Source organism: Trichosurus vulpecula, chromosome 4 (genome assembly GCF_011100635.1).
Source record: "Trichosurus vulpecula isolate mTriVul1 chromosome 4, mTriVul1.pri, whole genome shotgun sequence".
In the NCBI taxonomy this organism is placed as follows: domain Eukaryota; kingdom Metazoa; phylum Chordata; class Mammalia; order Diprotodontia; family Phalangeridae; genus Trichosurus; species Trichosurus vulpecula.
The window spans coordinates 161,954,880-161,979,834 of NC_050576.1; the positions used below are offsets into that span (position 1 = coordinate 161,954,880).

The 24,955-nt window shown below is 37.8% G+C and overlaps 1 protein-coding gene across 1 annotated transcript in view; it reads left to right on the forward strand.

The window, feature by feature from the left end:
- The window catches only part of ASH1L (ASH1 like histone lysine methyltransferase), a 185,054-nt gene that overhangs the window by 32,266 nt on the left and 127,833 nt on the right, over nucleotides 1-24,955 (forward strand). Inside the window, 1 exon segment of the mRNA XM_036754819.1 lies at nucleotides 18,270-22,848. Within this exon segment, the coding sequence (XP_036610714.1) occupies nucleotides 18,270-22,848 (4,579 nt within the window).

Here is a 24,955-nt window from a genome sequence, read left to right on the forward strand (position 1 = left end):
TTACAAATGAGGAATTAAGCTGAATAAGCAGAGTAGAAGATGTCATCATAGAAATGTATGACTAGGAAGAAGTGGTTATGTCATATAGTGAGAACAAGAGCAAACCATTGAACAATCTACATATTTATTTGGTATACAGGTAATGTGAATAGAATGAGAGAAAGACCTGCTAGATACTGAGTGGACATTAAGGTGAAGATTTATGGGAGGATGTGGATTGACATTGCACAAGCTGAGCAGATGTGGATGGGCTGCAATCTGAATAACTAAACAGCATATTAATTTCAATGAGATGTATTAGAATACTACAGTATAGCACTATTATCCCAGATACATTATGTTTAAAAAGCTTATCATTTAGGCCTCCCACCAAATACCTGGATTTTCCTCAAGACTCTTCCCCTGCCCCACACCATTTTTAATCATTGGTACCATCCTGACTCTCTTAAAATCATCTTGGACTCCTTTTTTTTTTCCTTCTTTGATTTTTTTAAACAGGTTTTATGTGACTTGATTTTTATTTGTCTTTTATTTATACCTATATTTTTTTCTCTATATATTAATATTCATTTCTGAATATATCTCCCTCCATTTCTGTACCCAGACACCTCCTTCTTTTAACAAAGAATAGATAAGAAACAAGGAAAAAAACAACTAAAACAAATGAACACTTCTTCCATGGCTGACATTGCATGTGGTATTGCATATCTATATAATTAGTTCTCCATGACTGCAAAGCAGGAAAGGAGGTGCATTTACTCATCTCTTTTGAGGAGGGGACAAGCTTGGTCAGTATTGTTTGTATGATTTTTGAAAAAAGTTTCATTGGTTCTTTTTGTATTTACATCACAGTCATTTCCCACTCAGGCCCCAGACCGAAATCTCTGTGACAAAAGAAGAACAGGCAGAAACATCCAGTGCAGAAACTTTGTCTGACATTGTTTATGTTCAAGAGCCCTGTATCTGAGGGGAATTGGAAAGGCCAGTGGGAATGCTCAGTCTTAGATCTGTGTGCCTGTATCTTATAATAAGTACTGTAATTTGTCCTAGTAGGTTACCACATTTCTCTGTTGTAAGGAAAGAGGGCTAGTTTCCTTATCTCTTCCAGGACCTTCTTTGTTTTTTCCTTTACTCAAAGTTCAGTTTCCTTTTGATGATCATTTCATTTACATTGTTGTAAGTTACTGTGTATGTAGTGTCCTCTGTGGGCTCTACTTCCCCACTGATATTCAGAGGGTGGTTCTCCTATTGAATGATTTCCCCAGGTTCAAGGTATTCTCTGAGGCTATAGCTCATGAGCCCCAATTCCTGCATTCACCTTTAATAGTCAGCCAAGTAAAACAAACTGACATGGCTTAAATAGTATTAACAAAAGTTTTTTCTCATACATCTGGAGCATACTCTCCCACATATATGCACAGCATTAGTAGGAGGGAAAAGGGGTATGCGCGCGCACACACACACACACACAGTACATGAATAAAGAGGCACATATCTAGGGGAATGTACTTGGCCAAGACAACTCATACTTCTGGCTCTGCAGGTCCCTGTCGTCTATACTCATCCTCACTGTTCCCTCCAGGTATAATGTCTTATCTGAGCTCATTCTGTTCTTTACTTTTGCTAAGCTCCCTGGGCTTCTTTCTGTATCTCACTTCAGCTTTGCAGCTAGATCAGGGACCTGCTCTCTACCTGACAGTATTTTTCACAAGACAGGTTGCTGAGCTGCAAGCTTCTATAGCTAGTTGTGGGGAGGGAGGAGAAGGAAATCGATCTCCTCTGAAGATTCACAAGGCAAAAAGCTGTTTGCTCTCAAGAGCTGGCTCTGTATTGCCAGGAATAACTAACTGTTCAGAGTTTGCTTTTGATTTTTTAATGTCCCCAGGGAGTATATCTGATGTTTCAGGCAGTGGCTAGTGCCCTATAATTTCATCAAGTGATTTAGAAACTCCTTCATACCTCCCCCAAAAGCAAAATATAAACACTTCTTTACACTTAACAAAGTCTGGGGGGCTGAATCTGAGACTCCAATCCTCCCACTGGGGTCAGAACCACACAGCTGTTGTTTCCTTCCATATTTGCTCAGTATACAGCGTAGGACCCTTGACTTTCATTTGGACCATTTTAATTTTAAGAAGTTGGAAGCTGTTATTTCCTTTCCAGTACTTTCATAATTCTCATTTCTTTTTCCTTTTCCCCTCTAGTTCTCCCATTTGTTTATTTTTTTAAAAACTTTTTTAGGAGAATCTTTGCTTGTAGATATTTTGGAATCATTTTCTTTTTCTGGGTTTGTGTCTTAAGCATTCCTTTCTCAACAATTTCTTTTTACAGTAGGATTCTTTTTGTTTGCTCTTCTTTCCTGACTATTTCCTAACTTCAGACTCTACGTTAGGGCCAGGCTCTGCATACTTCTTTGGGGGAATGTCTGAACTTAGCTTTTGTCATCTTGGATTCTTCCGCAGATTTCTTGAGATGTTGAGTGTTGTATTTTCAGTATCTCAGGGACCTATCAGACGAGGGACCTGCCACCTTTCAGTGTTCCCAAAAAGTGGTGTGATGTAGGATAAAGTCTGATTATTGTGCTGGTCTGAACCCTGAAAGTTCCTGACCTGAGTTTAAGTGTGAGCAAGAATAGACTGCTGATGGACTCAGTCCCTTTCAGTGGCTGTGAGGACAAAAAGGAAAGCAAAATGGTTGTTGACCTCAAGGAACTTAGACCAAACAGAGTGACAGAGAGGGAGGCAGGGAGGGAGGGATTGAGAGAGAGAGAGAACAGTTATTTACAAGGATATATACAAATAGATACATCGTAACGCTAAAGTAGAAGGTACCAATAGCTCAGGGAAATAAGTGTGTTCTCTTTCCAAGTGAGCTGAGTCTTGAAGGAAACCAGGAATTTCAAGAAATGTAGTGAGGGGAATGACCATTCAAGACATATGGAAGGTGGAATATCCACATGCTAATTTTTCTTTCCTGTGTTTATTCCCCTAATTTCTTTTTCTTGTCTTATTACAATAGCCAGGCTTTCTAGCACCAAATTAAATAGTGCTGATAACAAACATTCTTGCTTCACCCCTTGGAACTCTTTGGAAGGAATGTGTAGACAAACATTGGGCACTCTCTTATTTCTCCATTACACAAATGTCCTTGGTTTTAGATAGATTATACTTAGAATGTTAGGGAAAACTACTTCTAGTTTTTGTTCTTGTTAATAGAAATGGGTTTTAGATTTTTGTCATAAATAGTGTCTATTGATGCAATCATTTGGGTTTTGTCTTTTTTTTTTTTTGGTTTTTGACATGTTAATAGTTTTTCTTATATGGGGTCAACCCTGTGTTCATGGTATAAATCCAATTTTTTTATGCCACATGATATTTTAAATATGTCATATATTTGCTTTTAAAATGTTCTTTTTATGCTTACTAGAATTCAGTTGTAAGTCTATGGCATTTGAAATTTTTTTTTGGAGGGGGGATGTCAGGGCAATTGGGGTTAAGTGACTTGCCCAAGGTCACACAGCTAGTATGTCAAGTGTCTGAGGCTGGATTTGAACTCAGGTCCTACTGACTCCAGGGCCAGTGCTCTACTCAATGTGCCAGTTAGCTGCCCTTAAAAAGTTCTTGATAGTTCATTTATGGGTTGTTCAATTTTTCTGGTATAGGATTATTTAAATAATTATTTTTATTTTAGCTGGCTGTTTTATAGTTCTATAATAATTCATCCCTTTAATCTAGGCTGTAAGGGGTTTTTTGGCATTAATTGAGCAAAATAATTTGACACAGTTTCCTTTATTTTGTTGTATATTGTCATGAATTCTCCCTTTTTTATTTTTGATATGAACACTTCAGGTTTTGTCTCCCTTCTAAAAATTCAAGTAGGCAATTCTTTTCTATTTTTAAAATTATTGTTTTAATGGAAAATAGCTCCTGGTTTTATTATTTTTTTCTTTCAATTTTTGTTAATTTCGTCTTTGATTTTTGCATTTTTACTTTTGTGTTTGCTTGAAGGTTTTTAATTTGTTACTTTTCCAATTATTTCACTTGTATCCCCAATTCATTGATCTCTTTCCTTTTTGGGGGGGGCATGAACAATGATAGCATTTAGTGAGTGATACACATTTTCTGTGAAGGATTTCTTTTACTACATTCCTTCAGTTTTGGTATGTTATGTTGTAAATTTCTTTGCTAAAATATCCTTTGGTTTCTATACTTTGTTCTTTGACCCATCAATTCTTTAGAATTAAATTTTTTTTTAATTTCTTCAAAGGCCCTTTATTGGATATAATTTTCTCACATAATTATTATCTCATATTTTTTCTCATAATTATTATTTATTTGTATCAAAGTCAGCAAACATCTATTAAGTGTCTGCTATGTGCCTGGCACTTCACTCAGTGCTGGAGATAGCAAGAAAAGCATAGCAAAGTCTCTGCCCTCAAGGAGTTCGAAATCTAATGAGGGAGACAACATGTTAAAAAAAAAAAAAAGAAATTGAAAATCAGATCTGTGGTAGCAGAAAGTTGTTAGCAGAATCATGATGATGTCATGCAGCCAGGATAGGAAATGAACTGAAGAGGTGTGAGTTTCTGAGTTGATTTCTTCTTGCAGAATGATGAATTTCTTGAGATGATGACATTTAGGAAAGTCACCAGGTGGGAAATGATGAGGAGAATTCTCTGGGTGCCATTTTTAGTTGGTGGAAGATATGGGAAGAATTTTCCAGTATCCATTCTCTACCACCTTTTTGTGTATTTCATTCCATCTTTTCTTTGCTTCTGCCCCCTTCTTTACAAAGAAGAAGGTGGTAAAATAGTTTGTCAGCATCTTCCTACTTGCTTCCTACTTGAGTTCATCTTTGCTTCTCCTTTTCTTCTTGATTCCTGAGCATTATTTTTTGGTTCTGTCTTTTCAATTCCCTCAAGTTTAATTCTCTTCTGATGTTGGAATTTGTTTAAATTATGATTTCTCTTTCATCTACCCTGTACTTTTTGTACCCTACTGTATTCCTATCGAATTTAATATATTTGTGATGTGATCTTTGTGTTTAGATGAAAGTGAATTTCATAGCGTATCTGTCATTCCCCCACCCCTTGCTTCATGTTCATATACTCTATATTATGTTTCAACCCTATTATGTGGGCTAGTGGATTCCTTCCCCTTCTTCCTCCTTTCCATCTCAGTATAGCCCCTCTTTCATTTCCTTCTTCTAAAACCATACAGAATAGTGGCCCTCTATTTTCTTCTCCGAAGACCATCAAAATCCAAGAAAATCACCTTTACACCTTTTACCTGTCTTAATTAACTTTCCCTGTGAATCTTGAAGAGAGTGAGATTCTGAGAGGACATTTGAGTTTTCTGTGCCTCTCATTAATTAAATATGTTGGGGTTTTTTTCCCATGTTTCTCTTGTGTGCTTTTCATTTCAAAATGTCCACTCAGTTCTGGCCTGTCAGGAATGCTTCAATGTCACAGAGCCATGACATGGAGCATTATGTGTGAGGGACAGCAAGTAAGGTAGTGGAGCTAGACCATAGAGTGCATGGAAGATAGTAAAGTATAAGAAGTTTGTTACCATAAGAAATGACCCAGTTATGTAGTCAATGTGATAACCACAGCAGCTGCTATGAATGTGCAGACGTATTTCCAGGGTAGAATCACAAAATATAACAGACTGTTCCTCAAAGATTATTCAGATACCAGAAAGCCAAATCCACCATGGTGACAAAGAAATTCATACATATCACCAATCCAGGAAGCACCAACATCTCCATACCTTCCCTCTGTTTCTCCTCCTCATAAACAAACTCCCCTAGGCAAAATTCCTCCCTTTCTCACTCATGCTAGCTTCTCTGCATCAGCTCTGCTCTGCTCTCTTCCAGCTCTGCCACACTCTCTCACTTCGTGCTCCACCCTTTCGGCAAGCTCCTCCCATCATGGGCTCCATGTCACTCAGATTCCATCACAACAGTCAGCTGGGCCCAAGCTCACAGCTGGTCATATAGGCCTATTAATGGGCCGGAAAGATCTTCCCATTTCTTTAATATTACAGTTGTATAAAGCTTTAAATACCCACCCAGCATTTAATTTGACTCCAGAAGATTGAGTTCTCTCTTGCCTTTTTCTTATTGATACTTTGGCTCTGTCCTTCGTTTTTAGGTAGGTCTGCCACACTGGCCAGTGCTTTGGCCTTGCCTCCTACTGTTCAATCAGACTATTTTGCTTTCCTTACACTTACTCTGAATGAATTTTCTCATTTTCAAAGGTCCTTTTTTTTTCTTAAAGTGTTTTACTCACTTTTGCTAAATATGTTTTTCTTGGGTATAAGCCTTTATTTTTTGCTTTTTCAAATAATGTATTCTTAGTTTTCCTATTCTTTATATTGATAGTTGCCTATGTTCTGTGCTTCTCTAGTACTTGAAATCTATTTTTGGCCACTTACAACATTTTTTTCTTCGACTTAGAAGCTCTCGATGTTGGCTCTATTGTTCTTCAGAGTTTTCATTTTCAGGAGATGATTGGTGGAATCTTCATATTTTTTGTTTTGCTCTTCAGGATGTAAGAGATCTGAGCAATACTTATTTATTTTTTCTTGATATGCAGTATGTAAGGATTTTTTGGTTATGAATTCCAGATTGTATAATAATTCTTAGATTATCTCTCCACCTTTTGTGCAGGTCACTTTTTTGGGATACTATATATCTTAAATTTTCTTTTAAAATCTTTTGGTTTTGTTCCAGCATTCTTGTTGTCTCATGTTTTCATTTATTTTGGTTTATTTTGGTCTAATTTTTAGAGAATTCAGATCTTGGGTAAGGTTTACCACTGTCTGGTCTAAGCTATCAATTTTTCTTGTCATTCTTTTTTTAGCTATATTTTTTTCTCTGTAAAATTTCATTTTTGTTTATCTTATTTTAGATACTCTGGTGGTTCTACTGACCAATACATGCTTTTCCCTGAGCCTCTACTTGAATATGTGGATGTACTCTCTTATTGTGAATTTACCCCTTGGACTTCTCTTAAGCTAAGGCATTTCTTCATTGTGTTTTGTTTTCTTCTGTTTACTTATATCCCCTTCCTCCATTTCTGAATTGAGGGCTTTTGCTTCCTTCAAGCTCTGTTCCTATACTACTGGCTGGTGTGAGTAGGACCTGCTTGATCTTTAATTTGGTAGCTAAGATTAGGCCCTACATTCTCTGGGAATTGTCTAGCCTATAGGATGGGTGAGGTATAATCTCCCATACTGGTCTAGCCCTGTCTCTTTTCCCAGCTAAAGCCCTTGGTTGTTCCACCCAGAGCACTACTCTAAATTGGTCCCCTGCTGGCAGTAGGTCCTCTTGTGTTGCCTTTCTCTTGCTGATGTTCTGGCTCTGTTCATTGTTTTTATGTTTGCCACTCCTGGCAGCGCTTTGGTCTTGCCACCTACTGTTCAATTAAGTTGTTTTATACTTTGCCTTACACCTATCCTGGTTTGTGACCACTACATGAAATAGCAGGATTCTGGCAGTTCTTTTTGTGTATCTTGGACCAAATGGAGGAGTTTATAGCTAATTTATTTCCTTCCTTCCTCTCTTCTTCTTTTTAATCATCATTCCTCCTGATTCATTCTTTTTTTAAAAAATTTTTTTGGTAATTTTTTTAATTTTGCACTTAAATACAAAATGAGAAAAGAAAAAAACATTGCCATGTACACAGCAGACCATAAGAGAGGATTCAATATAAAAAAAATTTCCATTTCAAGAAAACCTATCTAATAAATACTATACATTGTTTTCAAAGCTGCCCAGCTTGTCTTTGCTTTCTTTTATTCATTTCCTCTCCCCCATCCCCCCAAGAAGGCTACAATTAATCATGGAGATACACACACACATACATACATATACAGATATACACACATATATACGTACACACATATATATGTGAGTATATGTGTATATGTATGTGTATATGTATATATACATACAATACACATACACATATACATAGATATTTATAGACTTATATATGTAAAACCATACTGTGCTTATTTCCTCCTGTCATCTGTCTCTCTGAAGGCTGACAGCATCTTCCTTCATAAGTCCAAGTCTTTCCATGTTTTTCTAAATCAGCCAGCTCATCATTTCCTACACTTCAGCAGTATTCCTTTCTGGATTCAAACAGCATCTTCCTTCATAGTAGAGGTGGTCCAGCTTCTCAGCCACATGGTGCTAGGTTCAAACAATGCAATAAAGTTTTGTCACAAGACAGAAATTGGAATAGACCCATAATTTAATAGAAAGGAAATTGAGTTAGATCCAGGATGTCATGAGATGGAGTCATTGTGGTTCACTCAATTTCTACAGAAGAGACAACAGGTTTCAGCAGTTGATACATATGTCTGGTGATAGTGGGGAGTTGAAGACCCCAAGGTTACAAACCTGGGTGACTAAAAGGATGGTGGTACCCATCAGTAAGAGGGAAGCAAAATTTTTGGCTGGTGAATTAGTCGTTGAGGAAGTAGCTGAGCAAAACATAAAAAGAATCCTGCCATCAAAAGCTGTGAGGGTGACAGGAGTGCTCAAGACACAAACCCAGAAGAAGAAAATGACTCTAAAACATCTACATGCAAAGCTCCCTCCCGTCACCCCCAAATATACCACATCTTAAGCACAGATTCAACTAGGATTATTGGAAGAGATGAACCAAGAGTTTAAAAGAGACTTTTAAAATGTTCTTACAAATAAAATGAGTGCTAGTGGGAAAATTGTGAAAGAAATGAAAGCTGTGGAAGAAAGAATTGGAAAAGGAATTAACAGGTTGGCCTAAGAAGTATAAATTTTTGCTGAAGCAACAAACTCTTGAAAATTGGAATGGACCAAAGAGAAGCTAGTGATTACATGCGTGAAAAGCAAGAGATATTAAAACAAAGACAAAAAACTGAAAATAGGAAATAATGTGAGGTGGTGGTTATTAAGTCATTTCAGACTTTTCATGACCCCCATTTGGCATTTTCTTGCCAAAGATACTGGAGTGGTTTGCCATTTCCTTCTCCAGTGGATTAAGGCAAAGGGAGGTTAAGTGACTTGCCCCAGGGTCACACAGCTAGTGAGGCCTGATTTGAGCTCAAGTCTTCCTGACTCTAGACCCAGAATTTATTCATTGAGCCATCTAACCGTGCCCCTGCCCCCCCCCCCAAACAAAACAAACCAAAACCAACTGCCTTTGGAAAACAACAAGGAGACATAAAAAATTTAAAAATCATTGGACTACCTGAACAATATAACCAAAAAAAGAAAGCCTAAGTATGTTTCTAGTAGTCTTTTTTTTTTTTGTAAAGCTGCCCAGATCTCTCACTGCAAGAGGACAAAGTAGAAATAAAAAGAATCAGTCACTTCCTGAAAGAAACCCCAAAATGAAAACTTTCAGGAAATTACAGCCAGAATCCAAGCTTCCATATCAAAGGAAAAAAATACTTCAGGGAGCCAGAAAGAATTCAAATACCAAAGAATCACGGTAAGAATTAGCAAGATTTGGCAGCCTCTGTTCTGTGGAAGAATAAAGTAGCTGACCTAGGATTGGGAAGTCCTGAGATCAAATTTAGCTGTGTGGTTCTAGGCTAGTCATGTAATGACTTGCTGATTCCTTATCTGTAAAAAGGGGATAATAATAGTACCACCTGCCTCACTGGATTGTAAAGGTCAAATGAAATATTAGCACTGTATCTGGCACATATAAATTTTAGTTTTTTACTATAATTGTCATTATTATCATTTAGAGCAGAAGTATCTAACACAAAGCCATATGTGAGTGTGGCCTGAACCTGATTAAAATGTAGTTTGGAAATATTTAACAAAATAAATAAAGTAGAACATAAAAAATATTAATAGTTTTCTAAATCACTATATGATACATGGTGATGCTTATTTAAAGTTGAGTAATCTCTGTTTCTGTTTGAGGTCAACATTACTCGAATAGAGAACTTTGAAGTATTCCTGTTGAAAATCAGAGTTGTGTAGAAAAAAATTGAAGTTCAAACGCAGGAGTTAAGACAGACATAAAAAGATAGAAATATGTCCTCTTTGCATCCCAGTACCATTAGGGGTTATAGAGGAAATTGGATAGAGGACCTTGAAATGGTTCTGTTACATTTTGGTGATCTTAAAAGGAAAACAGAGAGAGGAAGAAAAATATTAAGGTGAGTTGGAAGGACTTGGAAAAGAGAAAGGAGGGAAAGTTACTTCAGATTTAGTATGCAAGTTTATACAAACAAGGAAGATAGGCTGTGCTTTGCTGTCATCTAAATTGGAAGAATACACAATTAAACAGAAATGCACTTCATTCAACTAGGAAATAAAAGGGAAAGGGAAGAAATTAGAGAGAGGGTAGATAAGGGGGGACTAAAATTTCTTGCTGAAGGTGAGACTTTAAAGAAGCCAAGAGGTGAGGATAAGGAAAGAAATAGTTTCAGGCCTGGGGGATAATTAGTCAAAATGCTTAGAATCTGGAGATTGAGTGTCCTCTGTAAGGAGTAGTGTGGAGGCTAGTATTGGTAGATCATTTATACAGGAATATGTTGTCTATATAATAGGTCAGTTTGGCTCTAACGTAGAGTGGGTCTGAGGAGAGGGGAGAAGCTTTATAATAACTTGTACACACTGTGATACAGTCAATCAGGATAATAAAGACCTTGCTTAATTGTTGAGAAGACTATTTGAAATTAGGTAACATAAATTTATTGTACATGCAGTCAGTGGAGTTGTACTCTCTCCTAAGACATTTAATTATAGGTAGATAGAAGCAGGGCACATTGTGAATCTAAGCCAGAGTTTGAATTTGGTGAGATAAGACTGGCAGTGTTAAAAGAGGACAAGGTAAGGAATTCACAGTGCAGCTGATAGTGAGTGATTGAATTTGTCAACCATAGGATTGAAGCTATACAGACCAGAACTGTACATAACCAGGTGTTATGTACTACAATTATAAGAAGGGTTCTATGGAACTAGGATGGATTAAAAAGAAGAATAGATTAAGGAGTGGTGAGACACAGGGAGAGATCAAAGATTATAAACTTACGGTGACAGGAATTTCTGAATTATGGGTAACAGAGGTGGAACAATTTTGGGTGATGGTCAAATAAAGGATATAATCATTGATCCCTGTGTGTTGATAGGTAGAATGAAGGTGGAGATAAAATGGGAATCTTAGGAACTGAGTTCAAATTCTTGCTCTGATACTTGTTACACATGTGACCTTGGGAAAATCACTTAATCTCTCTAAACCTTGATGTCTTTATCTGTAAAACAAAGACGTTGGAGTATAGATATAATCTATGGTCCATTTTGCTACTATGTCTGTGATCTCATAAGCTAGAATGTCAGGATATTCAAGGGGACAAGGACATGTCAGTAAGCATTTATTAAGTACCTACTATGTTCCAGGCAGTGGGGAAAGGCAATATAGCCCTTGCCATAAAGGAGGTCACAGTCTAAAGGAGGAAACATTATTCCAACAACTATGTACAAACAAACTATATACAGGATACATCATAAGGAATAATCAACAAAAGGGAAGGCACTAGAATGAAGATGGGGTTGCCACAGGCTTCCTGTAGAAGATAATATTTTAGGGGAGACTTGATTGAAGTCAGGAAAGAAAGTAGGAGGAAGGAAAGCATTCCAGGCATGGGGGCAGTCAGAGAAAATGCCCAGAGCTAAGAGATGGAGTGTCTTGTTCAAGGAACAGGAGACCAGTCACTAGATTGAAGAGTATGTGGCAACATGCAAGGTCTGTGAAGACTAGAAAGTTGAGGGTGGGTAGTGTGTGGGATGAAAGACCCTCACCAATTAAATTTATAATAAGGAGCCATCTCAGGGTGGGAACAGAAATAAATTTTATTCAGTTCTCGAGAATGGGGCATCCTCTGCCAGAACAGATCTAGCAAGGGAGGTGCTTTACAAGGGGCAAAGCACCAATAATTATACCTAACAAGAGAATTCCTGCCCACCTCTGACCCTTCACACCATTGGCTGGGAGGTGTGCTTACAATCTGAGCACGAAAAACTAGACAAAGAACCGGGAAATTGAGGCAGGGAGAGGCTGGGCCCAGAGGACAGAACCCTGCCTTATACTCTAACATAAACAATACCACCACCACTGGTCTTTTACTCTCATTGGTGGAGTTCAGGCTCACAATTTCACAGAAATCTACTACCCCAAGTACAATTTAGCCAATGCCAAACTTTTTTTTCCTCTCTTCCTTTTTTTTTTTTTGAGATTTTTTATTTTTAGTTTACAACACTCGGTTCTACATAATTTTGAGTTCCAGATTTTCTTCCCCCCCACCCCCTCCATCCCCAAGACGGCAAGGACATGGTTCAGGTGATTTTGTAACTTGAAACTTAGACCTAGCTGTCACTCAGAAGCCATGAGCCATGCCGAAAGGTCCCCACCCCCATTCATTCCACTCAACTCGCAGAAAGGCTGAGATCCAAATTCCATGAGAGGGCTTCACCATCCCATTCAGAGGTCAGTAGAAAGGTTTGGAGAGGATAGGTAGATTTGGGAATCATCAATGATGAGGTTGGAAGCAAGATTGTAGAGAGTTAGTAAGAGAGCAGAAGGAGAAGAAATGGAAGCACCTATTTGTAAATGACTTTCTCATGGACTTTGGCCACTAAGGCCAAAGAGATATGGGCCAGTAGCAGAGGTGGAAGGATCAAGTGGGGTTTTTTTGTTTTATTTTGTTATGTTTTGTTTTTCCAGGATGGGGAAAACATGCATGTTCGTAGATTATAAGGAAGCACCTTGTAGACAGGGAATGATTGGAGATAAGTGATGATAGAGGAGACAGTCTGTGTGTGAAGATGGTATGAAATGGAATCACATATTCATCTAGAGTGATTTACCTTGACAAGGAAAAGAGCCATCTCAATTATATGAGATAGTCTGAAGGAAGAGATATTGGCAAAACACATCTAAATGATATGAGATGAGGATGAGGGGAGAAGAGAGCTCTTGGCAAATGGCCTCAGTTTTTTTCAGTAAAATAAAAGCTGCAGAGAAGGGGAGCCATGGGAGGTTTAAGAAGGGATAAAAAAAGTTTGGAAGAGCTGCAGTGGAGAATGACATAGTGAATTGATAAGGGAGAGGTGTAAAAAGATTGCCTAGCAGTAGTGAGGACCCAGTTGAAGTTGTGTAACTTAAATTTGTAGTAGTGGTCTCAGGATGATTGTGTGATTTTCTCCACCTGAGTTTAGCTTTATGTCTAGAAGCAAAGGTGGCAAATAGTGGGAGTGATCCAAGGCTTAGGCTTGGCAGAGCACAGATGGTGATAAGATTTAGGGTCCCAGAGATTCAAGAGGACAGTGCAGAGTTCAGCTGGTTCACCAGTGGGTCAAGATGGGGATAAGAGGAGACAGTGACTACTTCAAAAGTGAGAGCTGGAGAGAATTGAGGGGTTGAGAAATTGAAGGTTATGGTATAGATGAAGACTAGTGTTTGCTCTGGGAAGTTGAAAATACTCAAAATTGAAAATCTTTTGTAGCATCAGGAATGATTAAAGAAGCTGTTATTGTATCCCTAACAATTATAATAGATTTACTTTGAGCCATAAAATTAAAGGAATGAATAATAATTTGTTGCCTATATTATATGATAACCAATTGTAGATTTTGTTGCCCTAGGGATGGTGAACTTGGTTTTTTTTTTTAGTAGTTTGATAATTGTACTTCAGTATAATTGGTTTCCTTTGTAGTCCCATGCATTTTATTTTGTGAATTTAAAAATATTTTGAACAGGAGTTTAATAGGCTTCACCAGACTTCCAAAGCATCCATGACACACAAAAACGTTTAAGAACCTCTGATCTATTTTTCTCCTGTTTCTTTGCACAATCTGTACTATATTTTATCAGGCAAGAGCAAATCATTATTTCCTGAATCTATTACAAGTAATGTCAGAATAGGTAATAAAAAGAGGAGTATGAAACAGCTTCTTTTTTCTGAATTGTTTTATGCTCTAGTTGAATGTTTATCATAGGCCTCACTCTATATACATTTCTGAAAAGTTACCCTAGTCATGAAGATTAATGATTCATTTAAGTATTCTGAGTCTTTATGAATGTCATTAAGGTCATTTAGAAATTCTAGCAGAAGAATAAAGCTATCTTATCTGAATTCTGAAGTACTGACTTCAGCAGTGAGTGGTAAAAAAACAGTCCCAGGAGACTTACCAGTAGTAGCTGTCTTCTTAACTCAATTACTGTATTACCATTCATTTTTTATTTTCCTTTCGTTTCTGTTATAGTTGACCAGAATTGGATGTTAGTTCATTATCTTTAAAAACAAATAAAACCAACCACTTCTTCTGTAGCATTAAAACATATTTTGATTTGTCCATATTATTTTAATTCAAAGAACAGGGCAAACAAAAATTTTCAACCCTCTCTCCTTTTATAAATCTCTGCCTTTGTTTGCAGGGGTACAGTGCCATCAGAGTTATAGAAGTTCCTTGAGGCAGAGAATGTTTTTCTTTCTTTTTCTTTTTTTTGTATTTGTGTCTCTAGCACCTATCACGTAATAATCACTTATTAAATGTTTGTTGATTGACACCAGTATTTAGACTAATAATTTGTTTTCATTTTCTTTCAGTTGCTAAATGTGCTTGAGAAAATACAATTCTCTTGGGTACCATAATTTGTATTCTCTTATAATGCCTTTACAAGTCAGGTTTTCAAGAAAGGTTTATAAGTTTTCTATAAAAGTTTCTTGATGATAGGCAAAATGTTCTGGCTATGTAGGTTGAATTTGTTTGATATTATACTATACCCAATGCACTAAATAAAATCAGTCCAAAATCTTCATCAAATCAGAGTTTATTTAACTCTTAGCACTCAACATACAAATGAAGGCTTGACCTCTGAAAGTATAAACAGATGTACATATTCCCCTGTTTTGCTTTTTTTTAAATCTTGGGGTAGAAACAGTACTTCATTTGCAATTAAGTGTTGCATTTGATAAGATTCCATTGATCCATAGTGTACATTCTTCTGTTTCATAGGATCATAGATTTTTGGTTTTGTTTTTTATTCAATTTTATTTTTTTCAGTTCTAGGTTCTCTTCTTTCCCCTCCCCCCCTCCATCCATTGAGAAGGTAAGAAATAGATAACCCATTATAAATATGAAATCATGCAAAACAAATTTCCTCATTATCCATGTTAAGGGGTAGGGCAGGAAAAAACAGGAAGAAAGAAAAAATATGCCTCAGTTTGCACTCTGAAGCCATCAGTTCCCTGTCTAGAGGTAGATAGCATTTTTTGTCATGAGTCCTTTGGAATCGTGGTCGGTCATTGTGTTGATCAGTTACTAAGTCTTTCGCACTTAATTATCTTTACAGTATTTCTGATACTGTGTAAATTGTTCTCCTAGTTCTGTTCACTTCACTTCGCATCAGTTCTTACATGTCTTCCCAGGTTTTTCTGAAACCATTCCCTTCACCATTTCTTACAGCAGAGTAGTACTCCATCATATTCATATACCCTATCTTATTCAGACATTCTTCTTCAATTGATGGACATCCCCTCGATTTCCAGTCCTTTGGCACCACAAAAAGAGCTGCTAAATATTTTTGTACATAAGAGGTCTTTTCCTTTTTCTTTGTTCCCTTTGTGGGAATCAAAGATTTAGAACTGAAAGAGACATTAGAGATGGTTGAGCCCAATTTCCTTGTTTTCTAGATGAAGAAATTTGAGTTGCAGAAAAGTCGAACCAATGTCACATAAGTTGTGAGGACTTGAACTCAGGTTCTCTAACTACAAATATATGGCCTTTCTTCTATATCACACTTACTTAGAGTTGAATATTTCTGTTAAAAGCTAGTCAGAAAAATTTAAAACCATAGAACAAAATGATGGTTTTGAAATGCTCCTATAGGAATGGCTAATTGACAGTGGATTTACTATTTTGCTGGGTTACAGTTACCATATATATTTAAAGGTGGTCAGTGGGTGATTCAGTTTTACTCAGCACTCACTTCTTATATCACTAAATATAATCTCACTAAACCTCAACTGCACCCCAACTGCCAAGAAACAATCCTTCTGCACCTCCCTTATCAATTTACTATCCCTGTTTCCACAACTCTTCTAAATCTTTTCATCCCTCCTCAACTCTTTCAGCTGCAAACCTTGCCTCATATTTTGCAGGAAAAAAAATGAAACCATTAATTATGAGCTCTCTGTTTTCCCTTCATCCTCATTTCATATCATTCAGATGACTTCTGCTCTTATTTCCTCTTTCACCCTGTCTCTCATAATGAGGTGACCCTTCTTGCCAAAGTAAACCTTTCTACTTGAATTAATGATTCCATTTCATACTGTCTCTATCAACAAATTGCCTCCTCTGTCTTCCCCACTCTCTGACTTATCTTCAGTCTCTCCCTCTCTAATGGCTACTTCCCTACTACCTACAAATATGCCTGTCTCCCTCATCTGCAAATATGCCCATCTTCCCAATCCCTCACTTGATCCTTCCCCAATAACTATCATCCTATAGCTCTTCTGCATCCTATAGCCAGACTCTTTGAAAAAGAGCTCCTTGAGGGCAAAGACTTCTTTTGCCTCTTTTTGTACCCCTAGCACATAAGAAGGGGCCTAACAAATGCTTATTGCCTGACTAAATATTTGAGTAGCTATGCAGTACAACACTATAGAAAGAGGAGAATATGGGCATGGAATACTGCAAATGTCAGACTGTCAAGTGTTGGTTAGTTTTGCCAGATTTTCCCCCCTTATTTTTCTTTATTGTAAGGGATAGTTCTCTTGGACAGGAATGAGAGAGATACATTGGAAGGACACAAAATAGAAAAAAAATATCTTTCTGTCTATACAGATATTTTTTAAAAATGATCACAGTAATGGACTCTGTATTAAAGAATAGATTCTGTCCTTGTTATATGAAGTTCCCAGTCAAGGAATAGTATCCAGTGTTAAGATTAACCTACATGCAGTAGGGGACTGTTGGTATGAGATATTGCTTATGTTGTTAGAGCATTTAATACGTTGGTTGATTTTGCTAAACTACTTTTTTTTTCTTTAAAATTCTTTGTTTCAAGGGATGCTGTCTCAGTAGGGGAGGCAAGAGGGAGCTGTTTGAAAATAAAGGTTATGTAAAAACAAAAGATAACTACTTTTTGATTTTTCAAAAAGGACAAGAAGCTTTACTTTTAAAAGTATAACCTTTATTTTCAATCTCTTGTTTAATTGGTCAATTGTAACATTTAATAAAATTCTCTTTAGAAATAAATATTCGTTTATTCAATTAAAAGCAGGAGCTATAAGAAAGAAGACTTTTGAAACTGAAGTTCATGATTATTAAGCTAATTTTTTATCCAAATGGATAATAAGCTAATGATAAGATAATGGCTAAACAACATTGTAAAAAAACACCTCTGCTTTAAAGATTTGAGTCTTATTTTGAGCTCAGTCAGGGAAGCCATTTATAAAACCTAAATGGAGATAAATAATAGTCATAAGAACATGTGCTTTCTTGGGTACATACTTTGAATTAATCTGAGAGGTTGTGTTGCCCATCTCTAACATGTAGTGAGCAGCAGTCACACTGGAGCCCCTAGAGTAGGAGAGATGGATAATTTTAGTTCCTCTTGAGCAGGCCTTTAAGTTTATTACTTTTTTGGGAAATGTTATAAATTTCAAGCAGAAGCATATTGAAATAAGATAGTAAAACTTATTTATAATCAAATGTATACAAACAAAATTTTAAAGCCAAATGTGATTGATTTTGTATTGTCAATGTTACTCTTTCTTATTCTTCTTTCCATCCCCTACAGTTACTAGACATATTCAGGACAATAGTTAGTTGGAAAAAGTTTAGCAGTCAAGGATCTGGGTTAGTTAAGTATTATGCTGATGATATAGAATAACTGAAGTCAGTTGGAGAAATCCTTCCTCAAAACATGAACATTAAGTTTTACTGTAACGAAAAAGGATATGGTATGGGGAGATAGGAGGCATCTGACTGCCCTTAGATGATTTTTAAAAGTTTTTAACATGTTTGCCCATATATAGTTGTGCATGTATGTGTTATAAATTCAGTGAACTGTTAATTGTTAATTGGGGAGAAAAGAAAGACCATAGTAGCAGCCGCATTTTTTTTTAGTATAAGTTTATATAGGTAAAAGTTTGCTAGAATGTACTGGCAGCATACAATGTACCACTTATTATAAAAGTATTTTCCTGTCTTCTTTCTTTCTCTGAAATCTTTCTCTTTTCATCTTTTAGGACCCTTCAAAACTCTACAAGAAAGCAAGTGATGTTACAGTTGTTGAATGCCGCTCTGAAGAAGGCATCCACCTTCATTCACAGGGAGAAAATAATTCTGTGTCAAAGAAGCTTTCTCCACTACACTCTGAGATGACAGATTATGTTAAATCAGCACCATCTACTCTTGTTGGTAGCCGTGATCCTGACTCAAAGGACAGAGCACTACTTAATGGAGCAACAAGTGTAACAGAAAAACTGGCACAGCTCATTGCTACTTGTCCACCTTCCAAGTCTTCCAAGACAAAGCCGAAAAAGCTAGGGGCTGGTATTACAGCAGGATTGGTTAGCAAAGACTTGATCAGGAAGCCAGGCATTGGTCCTATGGCAGGAATTATCCACAAGGACTTGGTTAAGAAACCGACAATTAGCACAGCAGTTGGGTTGGTAACTAAAGACCCCGGGAAAAAGCCAATTTTTAGTGCTGCAGTAGGATTGGTCAGTAAAGACTCTGGGAAAAAACTGGGCACTGGCACTACAACAGTATTCATAAATAAGGACTTAGGAAAGAAACCAGGGACTATCACTACAGTGGGACTGGTGAGCAGAGATTCAGGGAAGAAATTGGGAATTGGTATCGTCCCAGGTCTGGTGAATAAGGAATCAGGAAAGAAATTGGGACTTGGTACTGTAGTTGGACTTGTTAATAAAGATTCAGTAAAGAAGTTGGGCCCTGCCATTGGACTGATTGCAAAGGACTGTGGGAAGAAGACCATAACAAATTCAGCAGTGGGATTGGTTAATAAGGACCCTGCAAAAAAATTGGTGACTTGCCCAGTGGCAGGATTGGTAAGCAAAGATATCGTGAATTTAAAAGCTGAAGCCTTGCTTCCTGCTCAAGAACCACTTAAGGTTTCTTGCAATACAAATACTAGTAGTCATGAAAGTCAGGAGCTTTCTGAATCCCTGAAAGATAGTGCCACCAGCAAAACTTTTGAGAAGACTATTATACGGCAGAATAAAGATAGCATATTAGAAAAGTTCTCAATTCGGAAAGAAATCATTACTTTGGACAAAGACATTTTTAATGAAGGACCTTGCATTCAGCAGGACAGTTTTTTATCCAGTGAAAGGGGGACCTATGTTGAAACTACAAAGCATGAGAAGCAGCCTCCAGTATATTGCACTTCACCAGACTTTCAAATGGGAGGTACTTCTGATGCTTCTACAGCTAAGTCTCCCTTTAGTGCAATAGGGGAGAGTAATCTCCCTTCCCCTTCACCAGCCATGTCTGTTACACCTTTAAACAGAAGTCCTCCTGGAACTTCCTCCCAGCTGGCTACTAATCCATTACATTTAGGTCCTTCTACAGAACTCATAGAAGGAATTGCTGAATCCATTGGAAAAACCCAATTCAGTTCTGAAAATTCCCATTTGAACCTTGGTCACAGGTCTCTGGTTCATAGCATGAACACTGATTGCAAAGGGAGTGATAAAGAGTTAAATGACTCAAAAGCTACTCACACAGACAACCCAAGAATGGGCTCTTCCATAGGAAAAAAGCCAAGTCTGGCTTCAGAATCCAGTATTCATGCTACAATTACCCCCTCAGTTGTTAGTTTCACTAGTTTATTTAGCAGTAAACCTTTTCTGAAGATTGGTACAGTAACTGCATCAGAGAAACACTGCCAAGTTGCTGAAAGCCTGAGCGCTAGTTTGCAGTCCAAACCATTAAAAAAAAGAAAAGGAAGGAAACCACGATGGACTAAAGTGGTAGCAAGAAACACATGCCGGCCTCCAAAAGGGCTAGAATTAGAAAGGTCAGAGCTTTTTAAAAATGTTTCTTGTAGCTCTTTGTCAAATAGCAATTCCGAGCCAGCCAAGTTTATGAAAAACATTGGGCCATCTTCATTTGTGGAGCATGACTTCCTTAAATGCCGATTGCCAAAGCTGAGTAAATCTAGCACAGCTCCATCTCTTGCCCTGTTAACTGAAACTGACAAGCAGTCTCATAAGTCCTTTGCCACCCACAAACTTTCCTCTAGTATATGCATGTCTGGTGATCTTTTACCTGACATTTATAAGCCTAAAAGAGGAAGACCTAAAACTAAGGAGATGCCCCAACTAGAAGGTCCCCCAAAAAGGACCCTAAAAATCCCAGCCTCTAAAGTCTTTTCATTGCAGTCAAAAGAAGAGCAAGAGCCCCCGATTTTGCAGCCAGAAATTGAAATCCCTTCCTTCAAGCAAAGCCTATCAGTATCGCCTTTCCCAAAAAAGAGAGGAAGGCCAAAAAGACAAATCAGATCACCAGTCAAGATGAAACCACCTGTGCTATCAGTGGCACCCTTTGTGGCTACTGAAAGTCCAAGCAAACTAGAGGCTGAGAGTGACAAGCATAGAAGTAGTAGTGACTTCTTTGAAAGAAAAGATCAACTTCAGGGTCCAGATGACAGTCATAAACCAAGTGTCTGTGGTATGGGTGACCTTGAGATGGAACCTGATAAAAAAATTAGCAAGAGAAACAATGGCCAATTAATGAAAACCATTATCCGCAAAATAAACAAGATGAAGACTTTGAAGAGAAAGAAACTCCTGAATCAGATTCTCTCAAGTTCTGTAGAGTCAAGCAACAAAGGGAAAGTGCAATCCAAACTCCACAACACAGTGTCAACACTTGCTGCCACTTTTGGCTCCAAACTGGGCCAACAGATAAATGTCAGCAAGAAGGGAACCATTTATATAGGAAAGAGGCGAGGCCGGAAACCAAAAGCTGTGTTGAATGGCATCTTAACTAGTAGCCCAACTGGTCTGGCTGTCCTAGAGAAAACAGCTCATCAGGCAGCTGGGACAGCATTAGGACAAATTCTCCCCCCTCTCTTGCCTTCAGCAGCAAGTAGTTCTGAGGTTCTTCCATCCCCCATCTGTTCTCAGTCTTCTGGGACCAGTGGGGGCCAAAGTCCTGTCAGCAGTGATGCAGGATTTGTTGAGCCCAGTCCAGTGCCATATTTACATATACACTCCAGACAGGGCAGTATGATTCAGACACTTGCTATGAAGAAGGCTTCAAAGGGAAGGAGGCGATTATCTCCTCCTACTTTGTTGCCAAATTCTCCTTCTCACTTGAGTGAACTCACTTCTCTTAAGGAAGCTACTCCTTCTCCAATTAGTGAGTCTCATAGTGATGAGACCATTCCTAGTGATAGCGGGATTGGAACAGATAATAATAGCACATCAGACAGGGCAGAAAAGTTTTGTGGGCAGAAAAAGAGGAGACATTCTTTTGAACATGTTTCTCTCATCCCCCCTGAAACCTCCACAGTCCTAAGTAGTCTCAAAGAAAAACATAAACACAAGTGTAAACGCAGGAGTCATGATTACCTCAGTTATGACAAAATGAAAAGACAGAAGCGAAAACGGAAAAAGAAGTATCCCCAGTTACGAAACAGACAGGATCCAGACTTCCTTGCTGAGCTGGAGGAACTCATAAGTCGTTTAAGTGAAATTCGGATCACTCATCGAAGTCATCATTTTATCCCCCGTGATCTCCTACCCACTATTTTTCGAATTAACTTTAACAGTTTCTATACGCACCCCACTTTTCCCTTAGACCCGTTGCACTACATTAGAAAACCTGACTTAAAGAAAAAAAGAGGGAGGCCCCCCAAGATGAGGGAAGCAATGGCTGAAATGCCTTTTATGCATAGCCTTAGTTTCCCTCTCTCTAGTACTGGGTTTTACCCCTCTTATGGCATGCCTTATTCTCCCTCTCCACTTGCAGCTGCTCCCATAGGATTAGGATACTATGGAAGGTACCCTCCAACTCTTTATCCACCACCTCCCTCTCCTTCTTTCACCACTCCTTTGCCACCTCCTTCTTACATGCATGCTGGTCATTTGCTTCTCAATCCTGCCAAATACCACAAAAAGAAACATAAGCTGCTTCGTCAGGAGGCCTTTCTTACAACAAGTAGGACACCCCTTCTCTCCATGAGCACCTACCCCAGCGTCCCTCCTGAGATGGCTTATGGTTGGATGGTGGAGCACAAACACCGGCACCGTCACAAACATAGAGAACACCGTTCTTCTGAGCAACCCCAGGTTTCCATGGACACTTTAGCTACCAATAGCTCTTCTAGAACTGTCCTAGAATCCTTGAAGCGCTACCGGTTTGGCAAAGATGCTGTTGGGGAACGATATAAACACAAAGAGAAGCATCGTTGTCACATGTCCTGTCCTCATCTGTCCCCATCAAAAAGCTTATTAAGCCGAGAGGAGCAGTGGGTCCACCGAGAGCCTTCAGAATCCAGTTCTTTGGCATTGGGGTTACAGACACCTTTACAGATTGACTGTTCAGAAACATCTCCAGGTTTGTCCCTGGGAGGTTTCACGCCCAGCTCTGAGCCAGCCAGCAGTGATGAACATACAAACCTTTTCACAAGTGCAATAGGCAGCTGCAGAGTATCAAACTCTACTAACATGAGTGGCCGGAAGAAACTGACTGACAGCCCAGGACTCTTTACTGCACAGGACACTTCACTAAATCGGCCTCTCAGAAAGGAAACTTTGCCTTCCAACGAAAGGGCACTGCAGAGTTTGACAGGTAAGAGGATTCTTTTCCCTGTTTGCTACATATCAGAAAAGATGGATTGTTTCACTCCAGGTGTTAATGCCATTCAGATTACTTAAACTTGTTCTTTGTGTTTTTGGATCTTATTTTTAGTACTGTATTCATACTTGGAAATAAGAACTTGAATCTAAATGGTCACACTGCAATATTTTTTGTATTTTTGAGAACACAGGCAGTAAACCAGATGAAACTTAGACCATGAAAGAAAGGGAAAGAGATTCTTTCTCTTTGTATAATAATACCACATAACTCTTTCTTTTTGTTACTAACTATGCAAAATGCTTAATAAATATTCATCTAAAATTTGTAGATTTCTGCCCTTCTCTAAAGTATTTCTCCAATGCCTCATTGTGGCATGGAGCTAGCCCTCAATTCTCAATGACTGTGCCAGCTAAACATGAGCACTGATGGTAAATCCTACCAAAATACACGTCCAATTGAATACAAGCCCAATGATAGGTCTTATCTTCATTGTCCGAGGACCAGCTGAACTAAACCCAGAGAGTTTCATTATGTGGCTGGATATTGGGTAGTGAATTTTTTTAGCTTTAGCAACTCTTTTCTAATAAGCCATAGAACTTTGAGCTGTTTGTATCAGAAAGGGAAGTACTATACTAACAAAATCAGGATTGTTGCAATATTGGTACATGTTGTGTATCCTATAAGAAAAAGTCATTGTTGACATCATATCCTATTGTAAAAATATAAAAAATGAAAAAGTTATCAGTAAATCAAAACATCAAATTTCATAAATATTAATTTTCATAAATTAAATATAATTATAGGAAAGACTATTGGACAGTTTCTGAAAAGCAGTTTGTAACACTCATATAGGCTCACATGGTAAAAAGAAGACAACAAAGAAAGGTACCACTTCCTTAGTAAACATGTTATTTATGGGATTTAATCCATTCAGTCATAGAATTGTTTGACATGTTGTTTTGCTTTTTGTTAAGTCATCTAGCATTTTTTAAGTGCCTGTTGTGTGCCAGCCAGTATGCTAAACATTGGTGAAACAGATAGGCAAACCTGCCTTTAAGGAGCTTAGAGTCTAATGGAGGGAGACAGCATAGCAAACAACTAAGCAAATAAGATGTCTATAGGATAAATTGAGGGTAATCTCAGAAGAAAGGCACTAAGTTAAGGGTGAGGAAAGACTTAAAGAAAGTGGTATTTTAGCTGAGACTTGAAGGTAGCCAGGAGGCAGAGACAAGGAGAAAGAGTAGTCCAAGTATAGGGGATAGCCAGTGAAAATGGACAGAGTCTAGAGATAGAGTATCTAATTCAAGTGACATCATGGAAACCAGTATCACTGGATCATAAGATGTAAGAAGACTGGAAATATAGGAAGGGACCAGGGTATGAAGAGCTTTGAAAGCCAAAAAGCAAAAATTGTCTTGTGGACAATAGGGAGTGACTCAAGTTTGTTGAATGAGGAAATAACATGGTAACTTTTTCAAAGACATAATCTTTATTTCCTTTAGATACAACCATCCATAGGTTGATCATAAGTATGGAAGATTTTTCATCAATCACACTATTTTAACTTTTATGCCAGTAATCTAGTTTTTAACAATTTATTGATTTCTTTTGTTTTTTTATACCAGTCACTTGCTAATACATCTTGTCCCTCCCCCGACACTTCCCTTAGAACAGCAACACAGAAAGCTAAGTAAGACTCTGTCTGATAGCATATGTAGTGTTCGATTCTATTTTCCTTAACTCTTTACTAAGAGGTCCTCTGGAACCAAGATTGTAATCATTTAGAAATATGATGTTTTGAGTAGAACTCCGAGTTAAAATGTAAACACAATAAGTTTCTGTTATTGTTCTTTCCGTTTTTGAGGGTGAGCATTCTTTCACTTTGAAAAACTCCGGAAGTTTATTTAACTATAATACATTTTATTCTTCATAAAACTGAAGCAGAAATTTTTCTGAAGAATAAATTTGTAATGATTGGGAAATTTGTTTAAGGAAATGGGTGGAAGTTAATTATTTGGGGTAAAAGAAGAAGAAAGCATTGCCTGAACAAATAGAAGCTCTAGAACATGCTCCTCAGGGCCAAGAAACAAATGAGTGA